Source organism: Bubalus bubalis, chromosome 11, assembly GCF_019923935.1.
Source record: "Bubalus bubalis isolate 160015118507 breed Murrah chromosome 11, NDDB_SH_1, whole genome shotgun sequence".
Classification (NCBI taxonomy): Eukaryota; Metazoa; Chordata; class Mammalia; order Artiodactyla; family Bovidae; genus Bubalus; species Bubalus bubalis.
This window is the reverse complement of record NC_059167.1, coordinates 54,360,384-54,371,890: the sequence shown is the minus strand read 5'-3', so window position 1 is coordinate 54,371,890 and position 11,507 is coordinate 54,360,384. Positions and strand designations below refer to the sequence as shown.

The following is an 11,507-nucleotide window of genomic DNA, read 5'->3' as shown; positions in this document are numbered from 1 at the left end:
GAATGATGCCTACAATGATGTGACTTATTAAAAGCTGTTAATTATCTGAATTTTATCATCCAGATGTTATTAACGCCTCTCTAGTATATCTTTTATGGATGAGACTGTACATTTAATAGCAGTAGTACCATGGGAATTGACAATTAGCAGCTACGCATGAACTAGATGCAGTGTGGCATATTTCATCCAGCTTAGATAGTCATCGACCAAACAGGCCAAAGTTTTCTCCAGTAGAAATTGCCCTGCCAAGTGGTTTCTGGACCCTTCTCCGAGAAAACTGCGAAGGAGCTGAAAGCGACCTTTTCCAACCACACCAGAAATTGGCTCTCCGTGGCAATTCTAAACTCACACAGTTACATCAAAGCGATACGGGAAACCCACTGGGCGTCCCATCCCAAAGTAAGAAGTGCCACACCCTCAGTTCCCCCAGCGCAGGTCGAAGTCCTTTTCAGTATCTCCTCAGTCCTGGGCTGGGCTGGCGGGGAGCTACCTGCGGGTCCCCAACGTGGATAACCGGATTTGTCTCTTCCCAGGCTGGCTGCTGATGGGGACGAGTTCTGCTCCCGAGAGAGTCCCAGAAGTAGGTACAGAATCAATCTCACGAATCTTAATTGCTGTCCCTGGGCCGAGGGAAGGGGAGGATTGGGGCACGGGAGGCTCTCCCTTCCTCCTCCACTCTTTTCCCCACCTCCCAAAATTGGCAGCCAGTCCGCGGCTCTCGGTCTGGGGTCTGGAGGGTGGGGAATGTGGGTGTGGGGGCCGGCTGGAGAGGCTCTCGCTAGCGCTGCCTGTGGCCAGACCCGCCTCCCATCCCCTCTCGGGCGCACACTCACGTCCACCCAGACACACTCCGCGCGCTCCCTTGCGCTCTCGCTCGCCCGCCCGCCGCCGCCTGCTCTCTCCCTTTTGCTCTCCCCGGTCTCCTTCTCCCTTTTTTTTTTTTTTTTTTTTGGTACCATAGAGTTGCTCTGAAAACAGAAGATAGAGGGAGTCTCGGAGCTCGCCATCTCCAGCGATCTCTACATTGGGAAAAAACATGGAGTCAGCTCCGGCAGCCCCCGACCCCGCCGCCAGCGAGCCGGGCAGCAGCGGCTCGGACGCGGCCGCCGGCTCCAGGGAGACCCCGCTGAACCAGGAATCCGCCCGCAAGAGCGAGCCGCCCGCCCCGGTGCGCAGACAGAGCTATTCCAGCACCAGCAGAGGTAGGAGGCTGTGAGAGGGGCTGAGGAGGGGGCGGCGGGAGCCCCGGCGCGGAGCGGGGGGCGGCCGGGAGCGGGCGCCCGGGGCGCGGGGTCGGGGGCCGCGCGCTAGCTGGCCGCGGCGCCCGGAGCTCGGAGCACCCCCTTCCCCTCCCCCCTCCGCCCCCCAGAAATGTTGCAAACTTTTGCAGCCTGTTCTCGGGTTGCGGGAGGAGAGGGGGGCGGGGGAGGCGGCAGGAGGGTTGACAGCCGGCGGGCTCACCCCCCTGGCTTTGATTTTTTTCTGCAAAGAGAGGAAGAAAGCCGCGTTGCTCAAATTAAATACTCTCCCCCAAAATACGGAGGACCGGAGAGTGGGGGCCCGGGAAAGAAACTTTTAAAGCGGCAGTGTCCTTTTAAGAAGGGGGGGAAAAATCCTTTTGATGGCCATCCTCCTCCCCTTTTACCTTTTCTCCTCTTGACAGTTTCGGCCCGGGCAGCCTGAGACATGGTGGGTTTTCGACCCCCCGCAGAGGTGAAAGGGGTGTTAGAAGTGAGAGATAAGGGCAGCCCCCCCTCCCCCGGGGTGGAAAGGGAGCGCTTCTGGACTTGGGGCGGGGGAGCGACGTGGGTACCTTCCCTGGAGCACTGTCGTGGATTTGGGATTTGGAAATAGGGCTGGGGGAAGCGGGGTGCTGGCGCGTGAGGGGCTCGCCAAGTTGTCTGGCGGGCGCCGCGAGGGGAGGTGCGCAAGTTTGCAGACCCGGGGTTCGCAGCCCAGCGCCCAGGCTGGCGGGGGGCGTGTGCGCGTCAGCGCGCCCGGGGCGGCGGCGGCGGTCCTGTGGGGCGCTCCACGCGCATTCGGAGTGAGCGTCTGCAAAAGCAAACAAGCAGAAAAAGAAAGATCGCAAGGCACCCAAACTTATTTCAGCCCTGGGAAATCCTTCCCTCGCCAAGCGTTTCTGCAAGAACCTGGGAATGGTCAGTGCGAGTTGAATGCTTGTTGGATAGTGCGATCGATGCCCCCCACCCCGGGCAATGTTTTACACACTTCATTTGTAGGATCTGTGTGCGTGTGTCTGTTTGGTGGGGGGGGGGGGGCGGCTCCATGACCCCTCCTTGCTTTTTTTCTAATTAAAGTGGAGTGTTGGGAAAAGCTTACCCTCTTTCCTCTTTTTTAAAGGTATGGGAAACTGGTGTGGGGTTTTTCTTGGGGGGGGGGGGGCGGTTATTTGAAAACGCCCAGAGTTTATAAAGAACAGGAGGAAGCTACGGCTTTAATTACTGTTGTAAATAATGTATAAATCACGCCTGTCACTCCGGAGGAAGCCAGCTCGCACGAGCCGCCCAGGGCTGGGGGACAGAGATCTCCAGCCCCGGCTTGGGCACTGGCCCAGCGGACCCCCTCCTCTTGCCACTCAGCTTCAGGCAGAGATGGGGAGAGCTGGAAGAGGCAAGTGGGGGCCCCAGAGCCCCTCCTTTCCTCTCAATGTTAGAGTTGGAGGTAGGAATATGGCTGATCATGTGCTGGCTGTTTTACAGTATTCCCCCCCCCCCAACCCCACCTTAGCCACACCCCCTGTCCAGGCGCTTTCCCATTCACGGAATTCGAGTACAGTAAAAGCCATCAGGATGACACATACGAAAAACATTTAATTAAAGGCGATTTCGGAAGAGCGAACACATCAAATCGCTGTTTAAGGGAGAGGGAGGGGGCAGCGAGGGTCGGGAGTATAGGAAGGGGGATGGGGCCGGGGGCCGGGACCTGCCGCTAGCTGGGTGAGTTTGTGTGTAGAGAGCTTTTGGCTGCGAAGAGTATATTTAGACCTGAGACGGTGGATTTGGAATGCGAGCGGGTTATGTAACAGGGTTAATCAGAAACACTGGAGAAAATCCCCTTCATGTGTTTCTGAGGCTTTTTTTTTTTTTTTTTTGGAAGAAGGGTCCATAGTATGTAGGAAGCCGCACTCATTTCTGGTTTGTGCTGCCACCCCCTCTGTCTTAGCCATCCCCCTCCCGTGTGTTATTAGCATCTTCAGGTGTCATTCTTGCCAGAAGGTGTTCTTGCAAGAGATCAGGGTGGCAGGCTGCAGAACCGACTAGCAAATCCGTAACTTGCTGTTCTTGCAAATTATATAACCGATGGGGCTTTCTCGGTACCACCAGCCCTGGCGGCTCAGCAACAAGGGAAGAGGGACAAAGTGCAGATAGGATGCATCTTGTGCAACTGACCTGCTGACCCACATCCCCTTGCCCCCTAGTGGGCCACCCCCCAGTCCCTCTTCTTTGAACCCACCTCTTGTCCATCCCTCCGGAGAGTTAATGGGGGGAGGGAGAGGAGGTAAGGCCCAAACACTCAACTCACATCCTGCACGCAGGCACTCGGTTATATAACAGTCTGAATGGAAAAGGAAGGTCAGAGATGGAGGCATCCTTTAGCTAACACAGCAGTAGTAATAGCTTCCAGAAATTATGTGCATTTGCAGACTTTAACCTCAGATGTACTGTCTGCTCCTTGGGGGTACCAATCTTTGTGCATGTGAGCTAGGGAGAAAAAGAGGGAATGTGTAAGTATGCTCAGTAGATGAGAGTGATTTGAAAATGGGAAATGTTTGGGTTTTCAGATGATGTAATGGAATTGGCAGAATATGCAAGTCGGCTCCCAGAGTGTAAGCAGCAAGAAAATTGGAGCTGGCATCCAGTATTAATGTTGCATAAATTACAATATCGGAAAGAAATTAACCTACACACTAGGTGATTACGCCTTTTTAATACTTAAAGCATACAGGCACACAACGCAAAAGGAAAAGCAAACACCGTCACCTTAAAATCAGCATTTTCAACCTCAAGGAGGGTTGAGTGGAGACCTTGGCCTTGGGTGAGGAGAGCCGCTTTCTGATCTGGGGGATGCTTTCCTGGGAGGTAGCAGGGTTAGCTTCCAGGCAGCCAGTGTTTGCAGTCTGCTGAGATTGTGGTCAGGATTCTCATGACATTGAGGTGACCTCATGAGACATTACCTAGGTAGACTTGAAGCTATTGCTGGATTCCAAACTCCTGGGAATCCACGGGTGAATGGACCATGCACCGTTAGTGCCTGCACTTCCAAAAGCAAATATGTGACTTTTTAATCTGAAAGACGGCCTCCCTTTCTTTTTACAACGGGGCAGGGTATGTTAGCATTTTCAGCAGAACTGTTTTGTTTTCAGGGTGTTTTTAATGATGGCTATTGTTGTTCAGCCCATCTTCTCAGCCCAATGAAAGGGAAGAAAGGCAGGAGACAACATGGGAAGTAAAAATGAAGCGGAAGAACCACAGCGAATCTTTAATTTAACAAGGCTTTCAGGGGCTTCAGGGAGCCCTGAGCATTGTGACATAACTGTTGTTAAAAACCCTCTTCCAGAATCTCATTAGTATATGCATGCCAGAAACTTACACATTCTACCTCCCTAAAGTTATCGTCAGGGGGCTGTGTGCCACACCATTGGTCTGGAACACTGGAACACCGGTGCTGCAGGTGGATGGCTGATAGGGCAGGCTGACCTAAGGGGAAAATCAAAGCCAAAAGATGGGATTAACACCAAAAAGCTCAGTTGGGTTGAGATCGAACCCCCTGGAAGCTGAGCTTAGATTGACTTAAAATCAGTTAACAAGTTTAGTTGTAGCCCTGAGGACTTCTAGACCCACAGGAATCTTTGCCTCTCAAAGTACTTCTCCACAATTCACCACTTCAGTCTTGGCTGATTCACTTTCTGGTCGGTGCTCTTGCCTGGCAATTTCGAGCGTTTTCTAGAGATTGATTCTCAGATGAGCTTTTCTTACGTGGACCTGGCTCTCCCCAGTGAACAAATGATGCCCTGTAGTTTGAAAGAGCTACTGGCTGGGATAAAATTCTGTGCCAGGGGGATGGAATAATTATTTTTTAAACTAAGGGACTTTCATTTTCCAGTAAATTGCTCATAAAAACATTTATAATTATACCCTTTAAAAATGTAATAGAATAATTTTAGAAAATGCATTTGAGGATGATTATGAAAACCTTTTCTGTTGCTTCCCCCTTCTTTCTTAAAAAGAATTGAATTATTAATCCAGAAGTCAAATCCTGAGTGGCTAAAAACATTTACAGCAGACATTTTTTTAAAAATATTAGTCACCTGCTGGAATTTTCCAAAATCTTCTGGTGTTAAGAGGAGCCCTTGGCTTTAGAAAACATCTCTGTTTCTGAAACTGAAATATGGAGGTTGCAGGGATGGACCCCCCTCACCAAGAGACATGATGCTTGTGTTTTCAAGTCAGTAGAGCTGGGGGTTACAGTGCATACTGCTGTTTCTACACCAGACTCCTAAGAGGGATGTAGGGAGGTATAGGATTGTTAATTGCAATAGATAGTGCCTCCAGATGCAGATATTCAGAAGGTCTTTGGTGACAGCTGAATCATTTTTGAAAGCAAACTGACTCCTATCCAGAGCTAGCCTTTGGACTGTGAATCAGGCAAGCCCAGGTGTTCTCCATGAGCCATACTGTCTGTCACTTCTGAGTTAAGATGCACAGTTTTCTCCTGATTCTCCCATTTTTACCTTGAGGAAGTTCTGGTGTGATGTCGGATGTTGGGTGTTGCTTAGAACCCTGTTGATGGAGTGTGGTCCATTATAGCACGTACCACTTTTTCTGAAGGTGCTCTCCCCAACCCCCACTATTTTTCCAGTCTCCTTCTAAGCTCATCTATGTATTTCTGTCTGTGGAAGCAAAATACTTAACTACATTTCAGGTATCTGGGGAGAGAGTTGTAATGTGATTGCCCCACGTGCAAAATTTTTTATAGAAAATGTCACTGTTCTCAAATGTCATGTCCTCTTTGTCTTGTACAAGCCAGTGTGCAGAGACTCTGAGGTAGACAGCATCCTTCCTCCTGGAGGGGACCCCTGACCCATTCATCCCAGATTAGAGATAGGTTCCTATAGAGCAAGAATAGTCTGCTTTGAAAGGCTTTCAGGTGCCAGAGCGAACACCAACCTAGAATGTACAGTACCTTTCTGAAAATGAAGACTGTCTTCCTTGCTGAGAATTTAAGAACAACCTCCTCTCTGCTTCTCTCTGTCTCCCCAAGATGTTCTCCCTTCCATCATTTAAAATAAAATGTTTTTTTAAAATGAAGATTTGTTTTATTTTTCCCTTGGTATCTCATTCAGAAGGGCAAGTGTTGGTTTGAAATGAGCTGTTAAAATGTTCACCCATCTTATTAAGCTGTATGTTAAGAAAAATACAATTGAATCCTTGTGAATTAATGCTTGCCCAGAACTCTCCAGATAATGAGTGTTCAAGCATTGATTAAGATACAATAAACCATGATTTTTCTATAAGAGTACCAAAGCATCACTGATGAATTTGTTTTTCTGGCACAGTGAGCAGAAGCACTTTTTGCCTTTTCCTTATCAAATGTGTTTGAAAGTGTGCTGGTCCCCTTTCCTGCCCTGGGAAGAACACTGGGGATGTAATTGAATCTTTCTTAGAGATTTGGGGATCCTTAGGGTACCACAGGGTCACTGTTCTGAGGATGAGTTCTGATTGTACATTGTAGAACTGTAAATGGAGACGGTGTTAGAGATTGGGCTAAATCTGTCCTGATTGTAGCTTGGAAATGGTTGGTGGTTTTTTTTTTGTTTTGTTTTGTTTTTTTTGGTTAAATTCTCAATATCTGTCTGTTTTGTCATTTGCCTCCCTTGTTCTCTGAGTTGCAAGTGGCAGAATAGAAATTCATGTCAGTTAGTTGATTCTGGTTAGTTAAGGTTTTTACTTTAAAATTTCAATCCAAGTCTAGACGCTAATTCTTTCTCTAGAAAATGTAAACTCATTCTCAAAAATTTAGCAAAGCTATTGTATTTACAAATAAGTTATGTGCTGTATTTCCATAACATTATGCAGTTTTTTCCCTGTGTAATGGTACACAGAAATATCAACTAATTTTGCTTCTTCCTTATATGTATTGAAAGGGTTTCATCAACCCTGAAAGTTAGGAAGTTCTAGAGTTAGAAGGAAGACTTTTAAGAATGTCAATAAAGAGCATATAGATTTCCCCAGAGGAAGCTCTCTATCCAAGCTTAGGCCTTTGTTCACTGGACCAGTGTGGTACTGCATCATCAAGGGCTGCCTTTCTCAGGGCCCTCCCAGCTGACTTAATGGTTGTCTGTAGTTATCTTGTGATATCTTTGATATTCTACTGTTGAAAAATCAGCTTGGGAGTCTTGGGGTTCTTTTGTGACAGCCTTGTTGTTGTTATTACTTTGCTTTTGGAGTAAAGACACCAAGGAGGTTGTCTCAAGAAATGGGTAGAAAAGTGGAGTGAGGCATAATGAAGTATAAATGTACCATAGCCCGTGGGTTAGGCAGGCTCTGTTCCAGGTCTGGCTCTTATGTGCGTGCTAATGTTAAAAGGAATTATAGGTAGCAATTCCCTTGTGTTGGTGGAAGAACATATTTTTTTCCTAACATACGTTTCTAGCCTCCACTGACACATCATTATTACAAACCGTCTCATCACATTCTGTGCTGTGGCACATTGGCAGTGGTGTGGCCCTGCAGTCTCCTGGTGGTTGTCTTGTCCACAGAAAGCGGCCTCCGAGGCACTGTCTGTAGGGCCCACAACAATGGCGAGGACAGGTTTCACACAGTCTGAGGAGTGCTGGAGGCCTCCAGGCCCTCCCAGGCAGTTGCTACACCCATGCTGCTTTCCCTGGAGCTCAGAGGAATAATCAAGGTGTAGAGGTTTTATAATCACCAGCCTCCAGTCATCTCTAACAGCCTGATTGGGCATTGGAGTTTTGATCATCAGTGATCGTGAATTTTTTTAAAACAGTTAGGAAGTGCCTGCATCTGTGAACAGACCGTGATAGATGAGGTTCTTCCTGGGCACCAGGAAGGGTACCGCCCAGTGCAGGATTCTCACGCCTGTGAAAGAGGCAGCGCGCTGTTAAAAATACCTAGCTTACTTCGGGGGAGGATTTGGCTGAATACTGATGAAGTTTATGAAATATGAATGTTGTGAAGTTGCTGTACGTAAGTGGTAGGCGTGTGTGAAAGAAGTAAGAAGCAATAAAAGGGTGTATAAATGACACCCTGAAACTTGATGGACTTATGTACGTGACAAGAATGGTGATGTTTGGTTCTGTGCCTAATGGGGGAGAATAAACTGGCTTAAAATCTGTATGTCAAACTCAATGTGGGACTAAAAATTAATACATATAGAGTCATTTGACTTATAAGCGAAGAGTGCTACTGAGGAGAATCAGGCAGGTTGCAAAGAATAGAGGGGAAATGGAATGGGGGAGAAACAGGAGGGACCAACACTTGAATTTATAATAAAGTATGGTAATCACTGTTTTAAATAATCCAGACTATTAACAACTAGGTAGAGAATTGCTGCTAGGTAGAGAATTCATTATAGCCCAACAAAAAGGTATCGCTGTGAATTTTAGGTTGTGCGCGAGAAATCCTCTTGATCCCCAAAGCATCAATGCATGTACCGAGAAGCAGAACTGCACACATTGTAATTTTTTCTGTCTTATCCTGATTAATTGACAGCCGACTGTATGCCTCTTTCCTGAAGGTGACTTTACAATCTCCAGACACAGACATTTCTCTCAGAAGTGGAGTGAAGGAAGAACCACATACTAAAGTGTGTTTCACTGGGTGAAGTATTTGGGAGGAGGGAAGATAAGAGTGGTGGAACAGGGGAAGGGGGTCGTGCATACAGAGATTAAGGATGCTGCCTTTTGGGGGCTGGGGAGTGGGGGCTGCGAACCAAGGAAGGGAATCTCTAGAGGGAAGGAGACTTACGTGCAAAAGAGAATGAAATTAGCATTGACTCTGTAATGGCTGGGAACGTGCCTTTCTAATTTTAAATTATCTTTAACAAGGACGATGAACAGAGGAAAAGTTGACACTTTGAGAAGTTATGATGAACTTGTCGAGAATGCCAATTGACAAAGGCAGGTAAGGGAATACTTGAAGCAACAGAACAAGAACAGGTCTGAAGGGCAGGCCGATGTGCTTCCGAGTATGTTAAGGGAATTGGCGGGCATGTTTATTGACTCTTCTAATTAGTTTTAAAGAAACCTGAAGAAATGGACAGAGACGGAGAAGAGACACCCTGATGGGATGCCGCCATTCCAGGAGCAAAGAGACCTGTATCATCCCTTATGATCGATGCCAATCATGGGGAGGAGTGACTGCTTAAAAGTTAATGGATTTCTGAGAGTCAAATCAGAGAAGAAACAAGGGTATATTTCACAAGTTTAAAAACTTTTCAATAAACTGCATTGCTTTTCATTTTCACTGTACAATCATAAAGCCAGTGAATGATGGTAAGAAGGCCACAGTGACAATACAGCATGTACTCCCAGGAAAGTTTGCATGACAAGGATAATATATCTGAAAGGACAGGGCACCTGGAAGGGTGAACTGCCCATAACTCTCAATTGTGCAGGTAATGAAGCAGGGGGAAAGCACGGCAAATGAAATACTTTGATCATCAAAGACGATGCTTCTTTCAGTGATCATATTGGTTGACTGATGCTGACAAGGGTGAAATTGCTGGAATTGTATTTTACCGTTTCTGGCACTCATGACCCACTTTGGATAAGCACGTTTCTTTGGATAAGCACAGAAAGCACGTTTCTTTGAATAAGCACAGAAAGTGCCTCAAGATTGGTGAGCTGCTAAACTTTCTCAAGACTCCCAGGAGATTCAGTATAACAAATGGGGTTCCCCTGAGAGGACTCTAGAAAATTCTAAAGCTTGATTTCTAATCTTGAGCGTGAGGGTACATGTTCACATATATGTAGGGCTCACTCATGAGACTGCCATTGGTCATGTTTTATTAGGCTAAAACCTGTTAGAGCCAGCAGGGGTCTTATGAATCATCTCATCTACCCTCTCTCCCCTTTTAAACTGGCTTTCACAGAGGTCAGAATATGCCTGAGGCCCCATTCCTAGTAGGTAACAAGGCTGTGACTAGAACACAGATCTTCTTCCTCCCTAACTATGTTCCTTCCACTTGTATGCTGTGTCAAGATGCTCAGAAGTTCCAGTAAGTTCCTTTCCACCAGGAGATGCCCCCCTCCAAGGCTATTACAATAGGTATGCGTTAACCAAGCCTTAGGTGGAGATGCCCTTGAAGGTCAGCACACTTTGTCTTGGCTGCGCATCAAGAGCAGAACATTCTCAGTATTATTATTTTTTAATCCCATCGGGCATTTTTATTATTGTTTAAAAATTAGCTAATGAGCTTGTGGCTCTGCCAGTAAAGCCATTCGGGGGCATAGTGAAAATTGTGTTTGCATCTCCTGCTCTGATTTAATAGAAAGTAAAATAAGGGACATAGAGTAGGGCGTTCTGTTCTTGGAGCCTTTAAGCTGTCTGGAGCTGGAGGCAGCCAGCCCTAGCTGTGCAGTGGGGGAGGGCGTCTCTCAGCAGCTGTCATTGTTCCTCAAGGCAGAGGGTTTGGGCCCTTTATGGGGATGCTCCCGAGCAAGTCTGCAAATGGGATACTATGTAGTCAGTAAAACTCATGTTGTAGGGGAAGATGCTTGGAATCTTGTGCTTGGTGAAAAGTCACAGCTTTCATAGTAGTGTGCATGGAATGGGATCATTTTTATAAAAACTGTGTGTGTGTGTGTGTGTGTTAGCATGGGCCCAAATGTACATAAATGATGAAATGATAAAGTGGTCATCTCTGGATAGTGGGGTTATCTATGAGTTTCTCTTTTTCTCTGCCCTTCTCTATTTTCTGAGTTTCTTGCATTAATGTGTGTATTATTTTTGTAACTGGAAAAAAAATAAATCTAATTTTTTTTCAAAAAGATTGTGTGTTCTGAAACTGATGCTACTTTGAGGGAACTGATTCTGAACTTTTAGTATGTTGCAGAGAATTTCATGATGTTTCAGAATGAAGCAAGTTTTCTGGCCCAAAGCGCAGCACCTTTGATGGTTGTATTTAGCCAGGAAAACAAAGGTCATTCAGCTTGGATATGAAAACAAGTGTCCTCATATTGGAATTTCTTGTCCCTCTAGTGCAGTGTCCTTCATGTGTTTATTATGAGAAAAACACAATATATTGAAAGCAAGTACACAGATATATCACACACATCAATAAACTTTGCATATAAATTATCCATTACCTGCAATGCTCTGTTATTTTTCCTCTATTATTTAAAGACAAAATACAAGTCTTTAGCCACCAGATTGGTTTCACCATCTATATGGGTGGCTCCATGAAGTTGAAATCCCGTGTCCTTGGCATGAGGCTGAAGCAGCCTTTCTGTGGGCCATGGCCTG

The 11,507-nt window shown here is 46.6% G+C and overlaps 1 protein-coding gene and 1 long non-coding RNA gene across 4 annotated transcripts in view; both read left to right on the top strand.

Annotated features, from left to right (window-relative positions):
• The first annotated feature begins 271 nt into the window (after window positions 1-271).
• Window positions 272-11,507, top strand: part of RORA (RAR related orphan receptor A) — an 811,781-nt gene continuing 800,545 nt past the window's right edge. Inside the window, exons 1-3 of one of the 3 annotated variants that reach the window (XM_044925518.2) lie at window positions 272-399; window positions 534-580; window positions 962-1,202. In XM_044925518.2, the coding sequence (XP_044781453.1) occupies window positions 1,037-1,202 (166 nt within the window). In that variant the 5' untranslated portion in view covers window positions 272-399; window positions 534-580; window positions 962-1,036. Of the gene's footprint in view, window positions 400-533; window positions 585-961; window positions 1,203-11,507 lie in introns of all 3 variants that reach the window. The other 2 variants (XM_025296493.3, XM_025296495.3) reach the window with 2 other exon arrangements.
• On the top strand, window positions 1,271-10,788 carry LOC123328273. Its single transcript, XR_006543119.2, has 2 exons — window positions 1,271-8,847; window positions 9,089-10,788. It is a non-coding gene; the product is annotated as an uncharacterized LOC123328273 (long non-coding RNA).